This window comes from Oreochromis niloticus, linkage group LG23 (genome assembly GCF_001858045.2).
Source record: "Oreochromis niloticus isolate F11D_XX linkage group LG23, O_niloticus_UMD_NMBU, whole genome shotgun sequence".
Lineage (NCBI taxonomy): Eukaryota > Metazoa > Chordata > Actinopteri > Cichliformes > Cichlidae > Oreochromis > Oreochromis niloticus.
The window spans coordinates 25128076-25150781 of record NC_031986.2 but is presented as its reverse complement, the minus strand read 5'-3'; the positions used below and the strand labels follow the sequence as shown (position 1 = coordinate 25150781).

At 42.6% G+C, this 22706-nt stretch overlaps 2 protein-coding genes across 2 annotated transcripts in view; one reads left to right on the top strand and one right to left on the bottom strand.

Annotated features, from left to right (window-relative positions):
* LOC109196997 (NLR family CARD domain-containing protein 3) overlaps positions 1–22706 on the top strand; it is a 501803-nt gene that overhangs the window by 261564 nt on the left and 217533 nt on the right. The gene's annotated exons all lie outside the window — the stretch shown is intronic.
* Positions 5229–6599, bottom strand: LOC112843768 (uncharacterized). The gene is made up of 2 exons (XM_025902727.1): positions 5832–6599; positions 5229–5654 (listed from the first exon to the last, which is right to left on the bottom strand). The coding sequence occupies exons 1-2, from the start codon at positions 6353–6355 to the stop codon at positions 5258–5260; spliced, it is 921 nt and encodes a 306-aa protein (XP_025758512.1). The 5' UTR covers positions 6356–6599; the 3' UTR covers positions 5229–5257.

Here is a 22706-nt window from a genome sequence, read left to right as displayed (position 1 = left end):
ACCTGGTTCAGATCCTCCAGTCTGACTGATACTCAAGTTGTTTTATGGAGCATCAAGATTCATGTTCATTTGTTAAATATTCTCCATAATTCATGGAGAATATTTAACATGGATCAGTGAGTGCCCCCTGCTGGTTCCCTCTGAGTGCTGCTGTCAGTCTCCAGTGATACTGCAGGATGGATTTGTGGAGGCTTTGAGGGATCCACTGCAGTTCTTCTGTAGTTAGTCCCTCACAGCTATAGGGTCAGTCGCAATGCCACTGATACAAGCTACACCAGCTCTATGGTGCCCACAAACAAGATAAGAAATACCAACAGTCTGAAAGGGAGACCAGGTAGTGTGAATGACCACATATGTGACATGTGATGTGTAGATAGATAACAAATACAAGGTCAAATTAAATAGCCTGTCTCTCTCACTGCTAATAATGTGTGATAATAGGAGTAACAATAAAAGTGAAAAAATGTCACTGTTAATGAAAACAAAACAGCAGGGATCTGAGCATATTATTTATCCTCATCTAAATAAACTTCTTTTTCAAGAACTACAAAATCTGCATGTATACAATCATGAGCAAATTGCATTAAATAAATAAATAACTGATTTTTTCAAAACAATTTAAAAACTCTGCTCACCGTCACAGACTGATGTTTTATTCTCCCACCAAAATTTTTTTTTTTTCACAGAAATCTGCCATAAATTTAAATTCAGGATTATTTTGATTGCTTTGTCTCTGTGATAAAACACTCATAAATGTCTGGTTTGTTGTTTAAAGTGGAGTTTCAGAACAGCAGTTTGATTAATTGATTCTCTGAGGTTTTGTGAGCGTGTTTATGTAGAGAACAGATTTCATTTCATTTCATCTTTGATGTCTTGGAAACCGAACCACAAAGTTCCTCCAACTATAAACTCTACAAATATCAGCTCATGGACTTTTTACAGAGAGTCAGCAAGTAGAGATTTATTCTCCTCACATCAGAATAACTGTCTGAGTGTCTTTATCAGAAGATGCAGGTTGGCTTCAACATCATGAAATGTTTCTCACCATCCACTTCACATCACATTTAGAACTGTCTGATACTCTTTAACAGAGACGTTTGACTATGTGGAGATGTTTACTAGGACTCAGTTTTCACTTGGACTCTGAACAGGATCATAGTCAAACTATGAAACTGGAGTCCTGGCACGGGCACGGTATTAATTTAAAAAAAGAAAGGGAAAAAAAGAAAGAATGCTTAAACACTGGTAGCATAATAGACAGGTTTTTGACGGGGGCTCCCACAGAAACACAAAACAGACGAAAGCATCACTGAATATGCTACCAAACCAACTTCCTGCCAAGCCAAAGACTAGAAAATATGATAAAGCATATCTTGCCTTTGGCTTCACCTGCACAGTGGTGGTGCCAAGGTAGGTATCCATGATAGAATTTGTTTACCCTGCGTTTGTCCAAATCACGGACAAACAGTGTCCCACAGTTGTTTGTTTTTAAACCTATTTTGCACAGAGAGGCATTTTTTGTAAAAATGTATTGATAGCAATGTTGAATATTATTACACAACTACAAAACACAACTACACGTGAAATAATTACACCATAATGTGGTTTGGTTTTCTGCTATATAAAAGAGGTAGCAGTTTATTTCATTGCTACCTGTAATTTATTGCAGTTTACTTTTATTTGTTTAATTGTTTCCAAAAGGTTTGAGGTAACCTTTTGGAAATAAACTGCAATGGAGTTTGAAAACGAAATATGTGTGTGTGTGTGGTTGGAGGATGTGTTTGTGCCAGGGAGAATATAAGAAATAATCAATGAAACATAAAACTAATTAGCTCTACTCTTTCTATCCCAGTTCAGATCTCGATGGTAATCAGTGGTTGGTCTCAGTGCAAAGAGTGACAAAATTAATTAATTAAATGTTTTATTGATTAACTAAAATTGGAATTCATGTATTAAATAAATATTTCAATAATTAATTAAATGCCCATTTGTTTAATTTAAAATATTTAATAAATTATTTATTTATTTATTTTGAATTGTATTTAAGTAATGACACATTTAATTTAATTTAATTAATTTAATTATGTATTTATTTAATTCATTTTGGCACTCTTGGCTCTGCAGCTGTCTTCATGAATTAATTGTATCTGTTAGCCTCACCCATCAAACTAAGGGGGCGGGGTTAACTCTGATTGAGTCAAAACTATTGTTTTGGCCTGGTGGCTATTCTTTTTAGTGGGCATTTCTCAACAACAACTATGACCATGTAGAAACTAACTGCACTGTACTTTGAAAAAACCTGTTTGTGTGTCACCAAATACACTTTTAATATTTTTTTAGAATGTAGTGGTTTAATCTTCAGATATCTGGTCAGTTTGTCAAGATAGAGCCTCTTTGCAAAAGTGCTTTGATGATTTTGGAGATGTCTGCCCAGCCCAGTCTCATGGAAAAGCATGGGATAGACCTCGCCTAGCAGGTGCTCGAGCTGTTATACCGCCAACAAAGCTCAGTTCCCAGTGCACAACTGTCATAATCCCCACTGGCTGTACAACAACATCATTTACTGAGGTTATATCTGTTGGGTGTTTATTTCCTGATGTTCGTATGTGTCATACTTGTTTTAGTCGCTAAATCTGAATTATAACTAACATTAACATTAAACATATTTAAGGAGGAGAAATAAATCCAATAAACATCTGATCTTTGTGTTCTTTGTTCAGTAATCTGTGTACCAGGATTGTTAGGCATTATGAAACACCTGTATGTGTTTTATACACATACAGGTGTATGAAACACAAACTCTGTATACTTTGCGATGTTTGACTAATATTTTCATTGTGAATATAAATCATGATATATCTAGGACATCTTCAGCTCTCTAAGTTAACCCAGAGTTTCCCAGCTCGGTCACCTGAAAGTGTCAGCAGCATTAAACTTGTCATGGTGGTGGGTCAAAATGACCCAGCGTTCTCAGTTTTCTTGTATTTGTATTTTGTTAGTTCATGATTTATTCCACGGTTCCTAGGTTGTTTAATTTATTGGATTCCCTCTCATGTCTCTGCCCTTTGTGTCTCTCTGTGTGTCTGTTGTGAGTTTCCTGTTTTTTTTGAAGGTCCGTGTCTCATGTGAGTGTGTTCTGTTTTGCTTCCTTGTCTCGTCCTCCCCAATCAGTCCCAGCTGTGTTGCCACCTGTTCCTCGTTCCCTTTTGTGCTTGCCTGTGTATTTATAGTGTGTGTCATCTTATGCTCATCGCTGGTTCGTCCGCGTAATCTCCCTCCATCATTCTGTGTTTTCTCTCCGTGTCTCCCTGCATCTCTGTTTTTGGTTTCAGTTTTGTTTTGTTAGTTTTTTCCAAGTTTAGGTTTTGCTTATTTTCCATCCTCGTCTTTCCTGTTACTGTTTGTTTTCACCCACCTTATAAAATAAAGCTCACTCACATCAAAAGTTGCGTCTTGGGTCCTAGTCTCCTACTCCACATGTCTGCCACGCCTGACGTGACAAAACGGATCTAACAGTTATCTAATTCATGGGTCATATCAATATGCTTTTACAGAAAATCATCTTTGTTACTGCCAACTATTCCAGAGACGCGAAAATCTACAGTTCGAAGAACATAAAAATATAGCAGTCTAACACAACACTGTTGCTAGTAGAAAACTTTGTCCTGTGCTTGCTATTTGTTTCACAGGGTTCATAGTTCATGGGAGTCTGTCCTTAATAATGGGTACTAACCTAACAGCAACAATTGAATCCAGCAAAGTGGGAAAAATAAACAGCAAGGATAATTATCGACCTATGGCCTTATCTAGCATGTTATCCAAGGTTCTTGTCTAGACTTCTGATAACTAGTTTGGGTTTAAATCTAAACATGGTACAGATATGTGTATTTTTGCCCCGAAGGAAATTCTGGATTTGTATAACAGGTGTAATTCCACGATTTTTATATGTTTTATTGATGTCTCCAAAGCATTTCCAATCAAATCCAAAAAACATACATTAAACAGATAAAGTTAAATAATAGTGATGCGCGAATCATGAACGAATCGTTCAATACTCGAGAATCACTTTACTGACTCGTGAATCATGATTCACAAGCGCAACTGACTCACTGACTCATCCCTGTTGCTGTTAGCAAACTAATTTCATTAGTAGAAATATATCTAGCTTATAATTCAAATTGTGAAGAAAAACACAACATCCAGTATCTTAACAAAAACATTTCTGCTCTGAACTGGAAGAAAAAACCCTAAGTAGAACCTCACATCAAGACAATAGCTCCTCGGTTCACAGTAGCATCGCTCTGCTAACATGCTAACAGCACATTTGAGCTACTCACCCCCTCCCTTCCTGCGCTGAATCGTAGGGGAAGCAAATCACTCAGGACTCACTAACCCCCTCCCTCCTGTGCTGAATCATAGTGTAAGCAAATCACTCAGGACTCACTAACCCCCTCCCTCCTGTGCTGAATCACAGAGCGAGCGAATCACTCATGACTCGCTAACCCCCTCCCTCCTGTGCTGAATCATAGAGCGAACGAATCACTCACTCACTCACTCACCCCCTCCCTCCTGGCTCGCAGCTACTTCTTCTTCTTCTTGGTTGGCAACCAATGTTAAGGCGCACTATCGCCCCCTGGCTCACAGCTCAGTGGACATTTAGATGAGAAAATATATATTTGACACATGTAAGGAAAATACTAATAAAATAAAAATAAACAAAAGAAATGTTCCCTTTAGAAATTCTTTTTTTTTTTTTTTTTTTTTTTTTTTTAATTACATCTTATTTATAATTTAACTTTTATAATTTGAGTCGGTTGTACTGAAATCTTGTTTCTAAATAATCTTTTCTTCAAGTTGCTATGGGAGAGTTTCTCAGATATTTGAGCATCTTTCCACTTTGTTTTATTGATTTCAATGATGGCATACAAAGTTAGCAACTGCAAGGTCAATCTTGATTTCAGAACAATTGTATGACCATTATACCCTACAACCCCCCAACCCGAATTCTCCCCCTATCAGGTCCACACTAGACAGGACACAGCAGAGAGCCAGTCTCTGCCCTCACACACACACACACACACACACACACACACACACACACACACACACACACACACACACACACACACACACACACACAAAAAAAACAAAACAAAAAAAAACAAACAAGCCCCCCCCCCCAAAAAAAAAACCAAACAAACAAAAAAACAAAAAAAACCAAAAAAAAACCAAACAAACAAAAAAAAAACCACTTCGCTCAGTTCACTTCGGATTCAGGAAGTAGAATGATGGTATCCACCAGGAGAAGAAATGATTTCCAGATTTTGTTAAATTCCCTAATAAAACCTTTTAGGGAGAATTTAAGTTTTTCCAACTTTAAGTTAAAGAGTACATCCCTCACCCATTGGTCATGAGTTGGGGGGTGGGGAAGCTTCCACTTTAGTAGAATAAGCCTCCGAGCTAGTAAAGTGGTAAAAGCTAGGGCCTGTTTGAGGGGGCCAGATAAGTTCGAGTCGGAAGGAATACCAAAAATTGCAGAGAGTGGGTTAGGAGGGACAGTCTGGCCATATGCTTGGCTAAGTGTGTCGAATATATTCCTCCAGAATGCACTCAGTTTCGAACAAGACCAAAACATGTGGACATGGTTGGCAGGCGATAGTCCACATCTGCTACAGGCATCACTAACGGTTGGATAGATTTTAGATAATTTGTCATTTGTATAATGTACTTTATAGACCACCTTGCACTGAATCAAAGCATGACGAGCACAAATTGAGGACGAGTGAATCAATTTCAAGGCAGAATCCCACTGCTGTTCTGGTAGGGTTATCTGTAGCTCTTCCTCCCATCTCAGCTTAGTATGAGAAATGGATTTGGGGACCAAAGCATCTAGCATTTTATACAAGGCTGATATCAGTCTATTCTGATGAGGGTTCATCTGCAGGATGATATCCAGACTTGTTTCTGGAGGCCGATTGGGAAAGTGAGGAAACTGCGTTTTTACAAAATCTCTAGCCTGAAGATAACGGAAAAAGTTAGAATTAGGCAGGTCGTATTTAGAGGATAGGTCAGCAAAAGATAGAAAGGTGCCCTGACTGTATAAGTCCTTAACAGTCCTAAGTCCTTTATCTCTCCAAGTTCTAAAAACCGCATCAATGTTTGAAGGTGGAAAATTACAATTTTTTGATAAAGGTGTTAGCAAAGAGGGTCCAAGTAGCCCGAAATATTTTCTGAACTGTCGCCAAATATTTACCGTTTCCTTAACTATTGGATTATCCCCAACAAGGGTTGGAGAAAAAGGGAGTGGTGAGCTGAGTATTGATGATAATGAATAACAGCTAGATGCAGTTTCCATTTGTACCCAGGCTGGTACAGGGGGGTCGTTATGAACCCAATGTGAAAATTTTTGTATGTTAGCTGCCCAATAGTAGTGTCTAAAATTGGGCAGACCAAGGCCACCGTCAGTTTTAAAGGACTGAAGAATAGACTTACGAATTCTAGCTTGTTTCCCTCCCCATATGAAATGTGACAGAATTTTTTCTAACTTGTCAAAAAATGCCTTGGTAAGAAGAATTGGGACATGTTGAAAAAGATACAAGAATTTTGGGAAGACACTCATCTTTATCAAGTTAACTCTCCCCACCACTGACAATGGTAGAGAAGTCCAACGGTCACACTCTTTCCCAACATTTTCTAATAAGGATAGAAAATTTTCCCTCATCATTATAGGTATAGAAGAGGAAATTAAAACCCCTAGATATCTAAATCCGGTTTCTGTCCACCTAAAAGGCACTATTGAGTGGGGAAGGGCTCTGGCCAGGGAATTAAGGGGTTGCAACTCGCTTTTTTTATAATTAAGCTTATATCCTGACAATGTACCATATTGGTCTAGTATATCAAAAAGCACCGGAAATGAGTTTAAAGGGTCAGAAATGTACAGGAGCAAGTCGTCTGCATACAGGGAAAGTTTGTGGGTCACACCGAACCTTGTAATACCTTTAAATCTGTCCTCTGAACGCAGCCATATTGCAAGAGGTTCGATGGCAATGGCGAATAGAAGGGGTGAGAGAGGGCATCCTTGCCTAGTGCCCCTCTCAAGTGGAAAGGGCGAAGACAAGTTGTTGTTAGTACGAATACAGGCGGATGGCGAGGAATATAATAACTTAACCCAAAGAATAAAGTCAGCCCCCAAGCCAAACCTATCCATCACCTCATAGAGGAAGCTCCATTCGACGCGGTCGAAAGCTTTCTCCGCGTCAAGAGATACCACAGCCTCTGGAATTGAGTTGCACGATGTATAAATAATATTCAAGAGGCGTCTTGAATTGTCATATGAGTGCCTGCCGGCCATAAATCCCGTCTGATCAGAGGCGATAATTTGTGGCAGAACACATTGTAACCTAAGTGCAAGGATTTTAGATAGTATTTTAAAATCAATATTTAAAAGAGAAATTGGTCTGTAACTGCTGCACAACAGAGGATCTTTGTCTTTTTTCAAGATTAAACAGATAGTAGCTTCGGACAAAGTCTTGGGTAACTGACATTTTGAAAAGGCTTCATTATACATATCTTTCAACAATGGTGCCATAAGATCAGAATTGGCTTTATAGTATTCTGCAGAGTAACCGTCAGGGCCCGGCGATTTACCTGTATTTAAGGATTTAATGGCTTCTTGTACCTCTACTACGGTAATAGGTCTCCCTAATCCCTTCGTCAGATCGTTATCTATTCTTGGAAAATGTATATTTTGGAGAGTTTTTTCTGGTGAAGGGGGAGAGCTTGAAGTATACAGATTGGAATAGAAACCAACGAATATTTCATTAATTACTTCTGGGTCCAATATTATGTCACCCGCAGCAGATTTGACCTTTGGGATTAACTTGGAGGTTGCTTCGGCACGGGCTTGATAGGCCAGTAGTTTCCCTGCCTTGTCGCCGGATTCAAAAAAGCGTTGCTTAGTCTTAATTAATTGAGCCATAGCTGTTTCAGTGGTGGTTAAATTGAGACTAGCTTGAACTTTCACACGTTCTGTATAGAGGTTAGGATCTGGATTTGATGCATATCTGCCATCTAGATCTTTGATCTTATTCAATAAACTGGACGTGTAAAATAACTCTTTCTTCTTTAAATTGAGACAAAGCCTATAAGCTGGCCTCTCATGTAGGCTTTCGACGTTTCCCATAATACACCTCTTGACACTTCAGTAGAGTCGTTCAACTCAAGGAAAAGTGAGAACTGTGATCTCAAAAAATTTGTGTAGTCATCCCTTATCAACAGGCTAGAATTAAATCTCCAATGTTTAATGGGTCGAGACGGGGTCGCTAATACCGCCTCAAAAGAAACTGGTGAGTGATCTGAAATAGCAATAGCATGATATTGACAATGACTAATTTTACAGAGAAACCTAATATCGACAAGAAAAAAGTCTATGCGTGTATATGTATGGTGGGGATGAGAAAAAAAAGAAAATGCCTTAGTACTAGGATTTGCATGTCGCCATGGATCCACAATCCCCAGCTGAGATTTGAAAACTTCTAGGGTTTTAGCAGATTTACTCAGGGAACAGGTCTTAGTTGACGATCTATCCAGCAGAGTGTCCTGAACGAAATTAAAGTCGCCTCCAATAATAAGATGATAGTTTTCCAAATTTGGGAGTGAAGAGAAAAGTTTAGCTATAAAAGAGCCATCGTCCCAATTCGGCCCGTACACGCTAGCCAGTATCACAAGTGAGCCCTGCAAGTTTCCTGACACAAATATGAAACGGCCATCTGGATCAGCAATGACTTTATGTTGCTCAAACAAAATATTATTACGAATAAGTATGGCTGTCCCTCTAGCCTTGGCGTTAAATTTAGAATGATATATATTGCCGATCCAGTTTCTCTTGAGTCGCCTTACTTCTTTATTGCAGAGATGAGTCTCTTGAAGAAAAAACACATCTCCTTTAAGCTGCTGTAAATGTGCCATAACTTTGTTGACTTTGGTTGCATTCCCCACACCTCTCACATTCCAGGAGACAATTCTAAGACCATTGATTGTATTTGACATACCTTACTGTATTCAGACAGGTCTTTGATTTATCAAGTTGACAGTGGCCGGAGGAAAACTGGTGTCTGTATTTGAGATAATAAGCTGTGAACAGAACAGAGGAAGGAAAACAAACAAACAAACAAACAAACAAACAAACAAACAAACAAACAAAACAAGAAAAACAGAAAAAAAAACCCCAAAACCCCCACAAAGAGAAGAAAAAACAAAACAAAACACAGAAACCCCCCCCCCCCCCCCCCCAAAAAAAACAACAAAAAAAAACAAAAAAAACAAAATGCAGCTCAGACAACATAAACTGGACCTGAAAATCCCCCAAAACAAAACTTGCAAATGCAACATCTCTATCAAAGGGCTTTCCTGTAGTGGCAAGGTCTCACTAAGAAAATATACCTATTCAATATTCCGCTAGGAAAAAAATTTAAAAAAAATAAAAATAAAAATAAAAAAACTGAGGAACTAGGATGTATCTTACTATACAAAAACGGACAAAAGAAAAGCACAGAAAAAGGCAGGCTGAGGTATTGTTGTCCGCCATTTGTGCATGGCAGGAATCAGACTGTAGGAGAAGTAATAATGATGAAAGAATGTGTGTTTATATAAAGTAAAACAGTATACACATATATGAGCGTAGCAGACTAGCATACCAACAGCGGCATTAGAACAAGGTATAAACAGGGGTATTGTAAAGGCAAATATGGAAAAGAAAGAAAACAAACAAAAAAACCCCCAGAAAAACAATGAGGTTAGAATTACTTGTACCATACTGTCCTCTAGGTAGCAAACCTCAAACTAAAATGTCATGAGGCCTTCTATTGGAGTGGCAGGATCCAGCCATGACTCTCGAATCAGGTACCCGGAATGTTAGAACTCAGGGGACGGTGTGAGGCGATGTAGCTCCGAGCGTCGCCTGGCGACGCCAATCGTCTCCGGCTCCCCTCGTCAGACACAACAAACAGCCTGGCCGGGTAGCGGAGCTGAGGCTTGAATCCAAGATCATACAACTCCTTCATAACTTCGCGGTAAGCGGACCGTTGTTCCAGCACCTCAGGGCAATAGTCCTCGACAATATGGATGGGGGTGTCCCTATATTTCAGTTTACCCCGCATTTCCCGAGCTTTGCGCACAATGAGCTCGCGGGTCTGGTAGCTATGGAAACAGACAACAACCGCTCGGGGTTTCGCGTTGGGGCCTGGTCTTGCCACCAGCGCCCGGTGGGCTCGGTCCAACTCCGGGGCCGTTTTCAAAACGTCCACTCCAAATATGTCCACAAGCATCTGAGAGAAGAACACAGTTGGCCTAGGCCATTCAATATTTTCAGGGATCCCCAGTAGGCGAATATTGTTGCGGCGGCTTCTGCTTTCAACGTCGATTAGCCTAGCTCTCAGCCTATCGTTATCCTCCACCACTACCGCTAACTTGGCCACCACGTCCTGGAGCTCCGTATTTGTAGTTGTTGCCATAATTTCCAAAGCTGTAATCCGTTGGTCGTGACTGTTGAGAGTCATTTGGATGCTGTCCAACTTGTTTTCAAGTCGCTGAACGGATGTCTTAAATTCTGCCGAAAGCGAGGCTTTGTGCTCCTCCAGCGTGGTCTTTAGCATAGCCATGATAGCCTCATTAGCCGCACCGAGCTCATCTCTTTTTTGCTCCTGGTTCCTGGTGTTTCTACTGGTCATCTTGGCAGATTACACCAGACAACCAATACTGCCAATACAAGTCCCCAAAGTCAACACTTTATAGCGGGTAGTGAGAAATTATCATTTAGTTGTGATAAAAGTAGGAGCCCTGCGAAGAGCGACTATTCCGACATGCCGTCTCCAGCTGATTGCCCAGATATTTGAGCATCAACCGGACCTCGACACTGATATGTTGCATCTCCCCTTTAGAAATTCTTTTGCTCTTTTTTGCTATATAAAATAGTTGTTTTCTTTAAGAATCACTCATCTTAGCAGTAGGATTTACATTAAAAGAGAAACAAATTAAGTTTGAGTGAAAATGTACATTTTTTGCACTCTCTGGTCAACTGACTCAGTGACTCAAATGACTCAAAAAACCCAATTCACTTTGGTGAGTGACTCATTAAAACTCGATTCAGTAAAAAGAATCAAATTTACCATCACTATTAAATAACAATAAAATAAATACACAAATGGAAAAAAAAAGATAAAAATGAATCAGTAAATATTAAATATCAAAACATGAGTAAAATGGACAATAAATATACAATAAATAAAATTAACACAGTAAAAAAGATTAAGAGAGACCAAAAGCTGATTAAACTGACTACAAGTTGACTCTGGTACTACTCCTAAAAAACCTTGGAAAAAATTACGTGTTTTTAAAAGTGATTTGAAGATTTCAAGTGTTGGGGCCAGCCTAATATGGAGGGGCAGCTTATTCCATAATTTGGGGGCCACAACAGCGAAAACTCGGTCCCCCCGGTGTTTCAGTCTCAATATGGGGACAGCAAGGAGTGACTGGCAGTTGATCTGAGAGACCTTTGTGGAGTGCATAGGTTTAGATGGTCTGACAAGTAAATAGGAGCAAGGCTGTCAGTGGCAAGACATTTTTAAAACACATTGAAAGAATACAAAGACAGTCAGAGTTAGTTCGCAGAGCTACGTGCACGGGTGAGTGATCGGCTGATACTCACACCCTGCAGCAGTTGTCAGCCTTTATTATACTCAAGCATGTTTGCGTCACAAACACATGTAGGAAGAACATACAACTCCTTACAAGGTGATAAGCATAAACATATACGTTCAACTGTCACAACAGCAACTGGTCCAGCCTATCTTAAGGGAAACAGAAGCCAGTTGGTTCCTGTTTCCAACGGCAGAATAGGGTTACGTGTTTTTCTTAGAAGTCAGCATGTGTAGTGACAAGATACATGTAGTATAAAATATGTGAACATCATTGTACATTCGCAAACCTGTTTGGGGAAAGCATGTAACTTGACAAAACATTAAACGGTTGACTAAAATAAAATCTCTTAACATTCCCTGCTGTTGTTCAAATATTTTCTACCTACTTCAACTTCCAGTCACTTGTGTATACATTTTCAACCAGAGTATCATTTAGCAAAATTAATATGATCAACATTTAGGTTTGTTTTCACTTTGTTGACAATAATTAAAAATTGTCTTCTTCTTCAAAATCTGTGTTTCGGTCCTGATGTGTAAGCAACATCATCGTCTCTTGGTGAAACGTAACATGTGGTGTGATGGCAGTGGCTATGAGTCTGTTGATTAATGCTCTAATGCAGGGAATACAACAACATCCACATAGAGTGAGTATTGCTGCAAATACAGCCATGGACACTAGAATTGATGACACCAGAGTACGGTACTTCCCGAACATATCCATCCAGCTGTCCCACATCGAAGTGTCGACTCCCGAATGTTCTTTCATTTTTTCATTTAGGGTCTTTAAACCCTCCAGGGCTCTGGTGAGGCTTCCGTCCGCCGCTGTATTATTGGGTATGAATGTGCAGCATTGTTCTCCAAACATTGAACATACCCCATTCTTTTCACTCAGGAGCATGTCCAGTGCGACCCTATTCTGGAACGACATTAGGGATGTGGCTCTCAGTTGCTCAGCTACTGCGTGGAGTCCGGACATGGTCAGATTGCCTAATCGCTGCACGTTATAGTGAACATAGTTTATTCTGTCCACGTTTTTGTTGATAGTGCACCACCAGCATATTGATGACTCGAAACCAGCAGCCACCTGGTCCACTAGTTTGTATTCATCTGGTACTCCTCTGGGGACTCCTATGGCATCTATTTACGTTGGATCGGGCTCAGGTTGCGCTGGGGCTGGAGCCGATCTTTTCTTCCGGCTTGCAAACCATTGTCGTTCAGCATTCATGGTGATGTCAATCACTGAAAGCTTTATAACCTGAACTGGTAGTAGGAGAGATATCAGGCCACACATTCCGGTCTTATTCCTGGGCAGTCGATCGTAGATTTGTGGATCTCCACACCACCACCAGACGTCAGCTCTGCTGTTTAGACAAATTTCTAGCAGATCCTTGTGTTGGCGTTGGTGTCCAGTCATTTCCAGTATAGGTGAAGACTGTGTCCCAGCCTGGGTTGGTGGCATCTGAGCTTGACAGGTACCAGTCATATCCAGGCCACTGGCTCCCTAAGTATCCTCCGATATGGAATGAGTTCAGGGGAATCCATACTGGCTCTTGATGGCCACCAACCACAAGAGTGTACATAGTACTGTGATGACAGGTGTCATTGCAGCACTTTTGGTGTCTTTAGATCTTCTTTGTTTTGTGAGTGAGTTTCTTCTCGACCCCTTGTCACTCCCAGGGCCCCTGGTGAGTAGACCTCAGCCAGAGGAGTGGGATCCCAAGTGTTGCCACTGATCACCCTACTCCCCACCGAGCGAACACCAGAGGTTAGGGAGGACTGGAATCTAGGCTGTTGCTCACTTTAGGCTGACGTCGATGAATCCTGGAGTAGTTCGACCTTCTTCGTGTGGCTTTGGTGGATCCAGGAGGGGCGTTCAGCAATTTTGCAGGCTGTTGGTGTGGCCAGGAGGACTTGGTAGGGTCCTTCCCACCTCGGGGAGGACCAGTTTTTCCTCTGGAGCACTTTTATCAGGATCCAATCCCCTGGTTTCAACCTGGAAGAGACTGAAAAAGAATCACTCGGCAGTTGATTGTTCAAAACTATTTCCTTGTTTTCCAACAGTTTTGTCATCCATTCTGCCAGCGTTGTTTCTCTTATGGATTTGTCTATCGGTTCACTTGTAATGGGTAGAGGAAAGGGTTGCCCATGTACTATTTCGAAGGGTGTTAATTTCTGTGATCCTTGTGTTAGTCTCATCCACATTTTGACCAGCCCTACGCATTCGGGCCATGGGCGACCAGTTTCTTCCATACATTTCCTTAGCCTTTGTTTTATAGTGCCATTGGTTCTTTCTACCAGCCCTGCACTCTGTGGGTGGTATGAGCAGTGATGTTTTATGCTGAAACCTAGCACTTTGGAGACTTTTGATATTACTTCATTTACAAAGTGTGTGCCATTGTCAGATCTTATTAGATTTGGTATTCCATATGTTGGGATAAAATGATTACACAAACATTTTGCCACCGAGATTGCATCATTTTTCTTCACTGGGTAGATTTCTGGCCACTTTGAGAATACGTCTATGATTACTAGTGCATATTCTACTTGTTGGTGTTTATGTAATTGGATCAAATCCATGTGTATCGTGTGAAAAGGATGTGGCGGTGTTGGGAAATGGCCTCTCTTTGGCCTTAAATTTCCCTGTGCATTATGTTTTTGGCATATCATGCATGTTCTTATATATGCTTTAGCTGAGTTTTCAAAATTTTTGAGTAGAATTGTTTAGAAAGAATATCTACCATCCCTGCTGTTGACACGTGGGTATTCCCATGTGTCACTAATGCTGCTGTTTTATGTAGGGATTTAGGTAGAATAGGTTTCCCATTACATGTCATGATATCATCTTTCAAAATTGCGCCATCTTTTAACCACGAGGATTTTTCATTTTGCGGTGCCGCCTTTTGTTTGTCTTTGAGGACTTCTATCGGTATCAGGGAGCACGAGGTTAATGTGAGAACATTTGTTTTTTGCTGTGCAGCTTCTTTTGCTGCTTTATCTGCAAAGTTATTTCCTTTAGTGATGTAAGAGTCATCTTTTTGATGTGCAGCACATTTGCATAGTGCTAATTTTCTGGGTAATGTGATTACTTCTAGTAATTTTTTCAGATGACTGCCATGTTGTACTGGTGCCCCTGTGGAGGTGATCATACCCCTATTTTGCCATATTTTTGCGAAATGGTGTACTGCTGAAAAAACATACTAACTGTCCGTGTGTCTCTCTGTCTGTCTGCGTCCTTGACACAGTCAGCTCCTTTTATGGGCATGTAGTTCCTGTTTCTCCAGACTAACCAAACTCTTTGTTGAACTTTCCATATAGCGACAATAAGTGTCCAACATTTGAGAGTTGTCTCACATGTGTCAGGTAAGACAAATTGGCTTAGATTTAAAATTGAAGTCACTGCATGGGGGCACTTTGATGATTAAAGTGTGTCCTAAAACAATGTCAGCTGACCTTTTACTGCCTCTGCTGCAGCTACACCGGCCTGCACACAACAGAGTCTAATTTGCAGAAGTAAAATGCAAGCAGACGTTGTTTTTCTCCAAATGCCTGTGTTAAAACAGCTTTCATGTAACCTGCACTTCCATCTACATGCAAGTAGAAAGGCTATTTCCAAGTTACTGAATGCTTCTTCTTCCTTTTTTTTCTCTGTAGATACAGCACTACATATTTTCTTAAGGCATTTTGGACAATTTCTATTTCGTTTTAAAATAATTCATATATCTCATACATGTTACATATGTCAAACTTCTAAGTTGGGAAAAACTTTGCATTGCTTACAGCTCGTAGCTCACAGCTCTAAAACTAGGCATCAGTAAATCATGTGCCTAATCATTTCGTGTCACTGTGATCCTCAAGTATGATCACAGATTTGTTTTTCAAACCAACAAAACAAACAAACAAAAACAAGTTGCTGATGGCATGAAGGCCTTACACACGAGTTGGGACACAAAAAGAAAAAGAACTGCTGTCAGAAACAAAGCAGAAGTGTGAGAGAAAAAACTGAGATCACAGACTGCTGCATGTGTGAGCTTTTAATATCATGCAGCTTCTGCTCTGAAAAACAAAAAAATTAATACAAAATAAAAAGTGTGTATCTTGCTCATTAGCTTGGTAGTATAGGTTTGCTCTTCATCTTAACAAAATCTCATCTAGGATGACAGGTTTACAAGCGGGTCAAGTGTCTCTATGCACTTAATTAGTTTACATATTTTCTTTATTTTCTTCATCTTGTCACGGTTCTGGGTCCGTTGGACCCAGTATTTTGAGTTTATTATGTTTTGGTTTATTTTTGAGTAATGGATTGTTTTTTATCTTGTTGTGCTGATTATTGTGGTGGTGGTGATTACTAGCTTCATGTATCTGTTTATTGGTGATTAGGATTTGTGTTCTCATGTGTGGGTTTAGGTGTCATTTTCTGTCTGTCTCTCAGTGTCGAGTTTGCGTCTTTGTGTAGTGTTCTTGTTTCCTGTTTTATTGTGAAGGTCTGCGTCTCATGTGAGTGTGTTCAGTTTTACCTCTGTCTCGTCTTGTTAATGACTCCCAGCTGTGTCCACCACCTGTGTGTAATCTCCTTGTGTTTCTCTGTGTGTATTTAAGTCACGTCTTTAGTCATTGTTGTTGCTGGTCCGTCTGCGTATCCTCCATGTCCCATTCGTGTGTTCTCCCTGCTGTCACCATCTTGTACCGTCGTCCACCTTGCTTTATGTTCAGGTTCGTGTTCTTGTTCATGCTCTGTAGTTTAGCTGTCCCAGTATAGTTTAGTGTGATCTCTGTTTGCCGTTTTTCCTCTTGTGCTTTGCGTTCAATAAATCACCTTCACACCTTCACGACTGCCTGCGCTTGGATCCTCTTTTCCCTTTTTTCACACGGCTCTCCTCACTCGCCGTGACAGTACGGACCAGCCAGATATGGATCCAGCGGCATTCACCCCACCCACGGAGCTTTGAGAGCTTATAACGGACTCCGCTACCAAAATAATCAACCTGTGGCTTGAGCATGAGGGTGAAGCGTTTCTTTACGTTCTGGAAGTCAGGCTACGACAGCTTTTGTCCGATTATCCCTGGCTATTGGACTCACTCCATCCGCTCATACAAAACTTCATTCTCCATGAACTACACCTTCACCCCCCCGCCGCCACTGCTCACCCGCTCGCTTCAACGGAGGACGTGCCGTCCGTACCGCCGGATGAGGAGTTACCCGGCCTGTCGGAGCCATCTCCACGGAGGAAGCGACGTTCACGCCGCCGGCGCGGCACCCCACAGCCGGAGTTTAGAATGACAGAGCAGCCGGCTGTGGTGAGTGAAAGGGACACCTTTTCTGCTGCGTCAGATTCAGAGACTGTGTTTTCTGGAGCTATTTTTTGTGTGCCTTCTGAAGTTAACAGTGATTTTTCTGTCTCACCCATGGCCAGTGCGCCACAGACTGCTTTTGTTGAGCCCACATTCAGGGTTAATGACTGTGTTCACACTGTTTCTGAGCCTGGAGTTACTCAGTTTAGCATTATGAGTTTAGAGAATGAAAATGTTTGGGACTCTTTTTCATCTGCACTGGTCAATTCAGGGGAAGCTGTAGACCTCACTGAAACAGTGCTTCCTGACCATATTCCCCCATCCACACCTTCACCACAATTCAATGTGGGGTCTGTAACACAGTTAGCAGTACAGTTAGCAGTTCAGTCAGCAGGCCAGCTGCCCTCAGTTCAGTCAGCAGGCCAGCTGCCCTCAGTTCAGTCAGCAGGCCAGCTGCCCTCAGTTCAATCAGCAGGCCAGCTGCCCTCAGTTCAGTCAGCCACTCCACCACCTGTTACAACTTCGCTACTTGTAGCCCAGTTACCACCAGTTCAGCAGCCTACCCACCCGCTCATTCAGTCACCATCCTCACCGTCCGATTCTAAGCAGTGTAAAGTGTAAAGTGTAAAGTGTGTTGTGTTAGTCCCCGAAGGGAAATTACTCCTCTGCATTTAACCCATTCACCCAGTGAAGCAGTGGGCAGCCACCAGTGCAGCGCCCGGGGAGCAGTGTGTAGGGGCGGTACCTTGCTCAGGGGTACCTCAGGGTAGCCGTTCAGTGGGGTCGAACCCCCGACCTTCCGATCATGGGGCAGACACTCTACCTACTGAGCTATCCCTGCCCTATAGAACACACTTCACCATTACATCTGCTGGTTCTCTTAAGCTGGCCACCTCAGAGACGGTTACTCCCTCTAGGGCCTCCCCAGAGGCTGGGTGTCGCTCACCAGCTGACTCTGGACCCCTAGAGGTCAAGACGCCAGCTCCAGCAGTTTCACTGGGGAACTCACCAGAGCAGTCTCGGCTCTCAGCGCCCCCTGAGAGCTCAAGTGAGTTCACCCGTCCGCCTCCGTCCTCTGCTGAGTGTGTTGGGGAACACATTCAGCCCTCTGAGGTCTGCATCCCACTGTTGCTGCCTGAGTCTAGCCATGGTGCTGCTCAGTTCCAACCAGTGTCCACACCGGCAGAGGTCTGCGTACCTGCTGCCTCAGTGTCTGTTTCCACTGGAGGGCCCGAGGAGCCCGTCCAGTCTCAAGCCACGTTAGCTGGGGGTTTGGAGGAGCCCAACCAGCTTCAAGTGTCGTCAGCTGGGGGTTCGGAGGAGCCCAGCCAGCTTCAAGTGTCGTCAGCTGGGGGTTCGGAGGAGCCCGTCCAGCCTCAGGTTTCGTCTGCTGGAGGGCCCGAGGAGCCCGTCCAGCCTCAGGTTTCGTCTGCTGGAGGGCCCGAGGAGCCCGTCCAGCCTCAGGTTTCGTCTGCTGGAGGGCCCGAGGAGCCCGTCCAGCCTCATGTCTTGTCAGCTGGGGGTTCGGGAGAACCCAGCCAGCCTCTAGTGTCGTCAGCTGGAGGGCCGGAGTCGCCCATCCAGCCTTATGCCACGTCTGCTGGTGGGTCCGAGGAGCCCACCCAGCACCACACCTCTTTAGCTGAGGGTCCTGGAAGACCCAGACAGCACATCCTTCCGTCGGCTGGCGGTCCGGGGAGGGCTGTTCAGCCGTCACCCACATCGTCATCATCGCCGCCTGCCGCATCATCATCCACGCCTGCAGCCGCATCATCATCCACGCCTGCAGCCGCAGCTTCATCCACGCCTGCAGCCGCATCATCATCCACGCCTGCAGCCGTCCCGCTGCCGTCAGGTTCCGCAGCCGTCCCGCTGCCGTCAGGTTCCGCAGCCGTCCCGCTGCCGTCAGGTCCAGCTTCTGCTGCTCCGCCTTCGCCTGGTCCTGCCTCGTCGGACTCGTCCACGCCTGGTCCTGCCTCGTCGGACTCGTCCACGCCTGGTCCTGCCTCGTCGGACTCGTCCACGCCTGGTCCTGCCTCGGCCTCTGTGTCTTCGTCAACGCCTGGCCCGGCTTTTGCTCCGCCATCGGCTGGCCCAGCTCGTCCTGTTCCGCCTCGCCTCTGCCGGCCGCTTTCCAGGCTTCTAAGTTTGCATCATGGCCGTCGAGGACGACCTCCGGACAGGGTTCGTCGCCGCCGCTGGCATCGCGGCCGACCTCCGGATCTGCTCAGTGGCCGCCACTGCCTTCCACGTGGCCGGCCCCCAGAACTGTTTGCCCGTCGCCGCCGTTGCCGTGTGCACGGTCGGCCACCAGAACTGTTTGCCCGTCGCCGCCGTTGCTGTGTGCACGGTCGGCCCCCTGAACTGTTTGCCCGTTGCCGTGTGCATGGCCGGCCCCCTGACCTGTTTTGGCTCCTGTATGGCCGACCTCCGGGTCGACCCCCTGAACTGTTTGTGGACTCTTGTTGAGCTCTTGTTTGGTTTTTGGTTTTGATGTGTTTTCCTGTGTTGTTTGGACGGTTTGGACGCTTGTGCTCCTTGTTTTTTGTTTGGTTTCTGTCCCTCCTTCCTGGACCCCCTCCGCCCGCCCTGGTTGGTGCTCATGTTTCGTTCTGTTTTTTTGTTTGTGGCTGTCGGGAGCCAGCCCTTAGAGGGGGGTACTGTCACGGTTCTGGGTCCGTTGGACCCAGTATTTTGAGTTTATTATGTTTTGGTTTATTTTTGAGTAATGGATTGTTTTTTATCTTGTTGTGCTGATTATTGTGGTGGTGGTGATTACTAGCTTCATGTATCTGTTTATTGGTGATTAGGATTTGTGTTCTCATGTGTGGGTTTAGGTGTCATTTTCTGTCTGTCTCTCAGTGTCGAGTCTGCGTCTTTGTGTAGTGTTCTTGTTTCCTGTTTTATTGTGAAGGTCTGCGTCTCATGTGAGTGTGTTCAGTTTTACCTCTGTCTCGTCTTGTTAATGACTCCCAGCTGTGTCCACCACCTGTGTGTAATCTCCTTGTGTTTCTCTGTGTGTATTTAAGTCACGTCTTTAGTCATTGTTGTTGCTGGTCCGTCTGCGTATCCTCCATGTCCCATTCGTGTGTTCTCCCTGCTGTCACCATCTTGTACCGTCGTCCACCTTGCTTTATGTTCAGGTTCGTGTTCTTGTTCATGCTCTGTAGTTTAGCTGTCCCAGTATAGTTTAGTGTGATCTCTGTTTGCCGTTTTTCCTCTTGTGCTTTGCGTTCAATAAATCACCTTCACACCTTCACGACTGCCTGCGCTTGGATCCTCTTTTCCCTTTTTTCACACGGCTCTCCTCACTCGCCGTGACACATCTCATATGTCATTATACTGAATTTGAGCAAACCTTAAGCTTGATACAGATTACTTTTAACAATTATCCACCTCACATCACAACTGACTGAGGTGCCTCTTCATATTTAATATTATTTCATTATTAATGTTATTATCTTTTTATATAACAGCAATAGTATATTACAATATTTTATTTGTGTCCACCAAGGGCTGAGGGTGAGCTGCAGTCTCACCCTTTCCCAAGCTGGAGACATTTTCCTTTTCACACACTTTCTTTGGCTGAACAATGACACAACCTTAATATACCTTATGCATCTCTCTATTTCATTTAATATGTGTTTGTGTGAGTTATCTGGTTTCATGCATTCTATCCATTCTAGGCACGGTCGTCCTGCCAACTATATTTCATTATTAATACCAGTTTACCGGTTGTTATCCTTCTATTATCAATTTGAATACATTAAATAAGCTCTAATTTAATTTAACCTTTTGTTTATTCCACTTCATTCCTCTTTCCATGCTTTAAAACATTACACCTTGTTTTGCTTTTATTTATTAATACTGCCAGCACACACTGTGAGACGTTCTGGTACTAGAGTCAGAGGAGGTTATTAAGTCAGCCTTCTACCCTGAACTAAATTCAGGGCGGACTTAATTTTATGCGTTGATGCGCAACCTTTCTCTTCCTCACCATTCAGTACTCACAGGAAAACAATAGGAGTAGTGCAGGAGCCTAGAGTTCCTATTCAATGAAGCACTTACTCCTCAGCAAACATTCAGCGCGCTTAAAAAAAAAACCTATTTTTATTTGACACTCTCGTTATTTTCACTCCCAGAGTGAAATAAACCACTAGCTACCAACCTTTACTTTTGTTGCGGAATGGGCCCACACAGGGCAAATTATCCCGTCTTACACAGGCGAGCGTTTACGTGCGGGTCCACACAGGACGTTTTTTATTGAGACCTTTTGCCCACACAGGACACGTCTATTCTGAGCAGTGTCAAACTAAAATCGATTATTCAATCGCGAAGTATTTCTGGCTGTTTTATATTCACCTTCAATGTTGCGCTGTGTTCTTTTTTCCGGCGTCACCGAGTCCTGTCGTCGTGGACCTGTACACTGTAAAATCTAATTAGTTCCCAGAACTCAAAAAAATTATGGAAACTCGTTGCCTCAAAAAAATTGAGTAAAGCTTAGCTAAAAATGACTAAGTTAGGACAACTTGTTTATTTTGAGTACTCTGTACAAGCTCATTTGTTCCCAGAACTCAAAAAAATTGGATCAAGTTTACGTAAGATGACCAAGTTAGGGCAACTTACTCATTTTGAGTACACTGTACAGCCTTGTTAGTTCCCAGAACTCAAAAAAATTATGGAAACTCGTTGCCTCAAAAAAACTAAGTAAAGCTTACTTGAGATGACTGTTAGGACAACTTATACATTGCAAGTCTGCAGTATTAACAATAACTTGATATTTCTGACTGTACAATACTAATTGTTTACCTACTGACAAACATGTTAAGTTCAACTAAATGAAAAAACAATTTGTGGTAACCTGAATATGATTAAAAATAATTAACAACACTTTTTGTAATGATGTTAAAATCAGCCCAACTTTTATTTTCAAACACAACAAAGTATAACAGCCAACCTACTGGACACTGTTCTGCTGAACAACAAACAATTATATTGCCATCACTGTTATAATCTTACAATGAAACAAAGTCTCAGATGTAATTATTCTGAAAATAAGTTTAGGCCTACCACAAGTTTGTTTTGTACTTACATCACTTATATAATCAAAATAAAATATTTGTTGTTCTGTCACAAGTGCAGTCTCTGATTTAAACAACACATTTGTTTTCCATTCCAACACATGAACTGGAATGTTGTAATATTTTAAGGATGCTTGTTTCCAGTCCAGGCATTACTGCCTGAATGACTGTCATGGATCGAGGTGATCCAAATGTAGGTGCAGAAGAAAGTCTTTAACTTCCCTTAAGTACAGTGGCAGTGGATGTGGGTTGGAGATGCAATGAGCTTGAACCTGCAGGCGAGCGACCATCTTCACTGACCACACCATCTGTGACGGAGGACTCGTCTCTCCTGGTGTCCTGCAAGCAAACAATCATATTTTTGGAACATGAACTTAATTGCTTTCTTAAAACATTTTTTTCTGCATTTGGTATAGAACAGACTCCAATTTAGACAATCTCAGGCCCCCCCCCCCCCCCCCCACCGGAGAGGTGACATTCAATGTCCCAATTGTCAGTCTGGATAGCCCTGACCACCACCCAACACACAATAATGTCATGAAAGCATCATTTTAAAAAGGGCTATGCAAACATGGCAAATAACTTTCATTCTAATGATGTGCAAAATGATTTTGGGCACAAAACAGATTTTGCTGTTAGAA

Excerpts from the sequence above, each read along its gene's own strand:
- LOC112843768 (XM_025902727.1), bottom strand. The coding sequence starts at position 6,355 with ATGGAAACTGCATCTAGCTGTTATTCATTATCATCAATACTCAGCTCA. Across the intron at positions 5,655-5,831 it reads AGATGGGAGGAAGAGCTACA|GCCTGCCAACCATGTCCACA; the intron begins GATAACCCTACC and ends ATGTGGACTATC.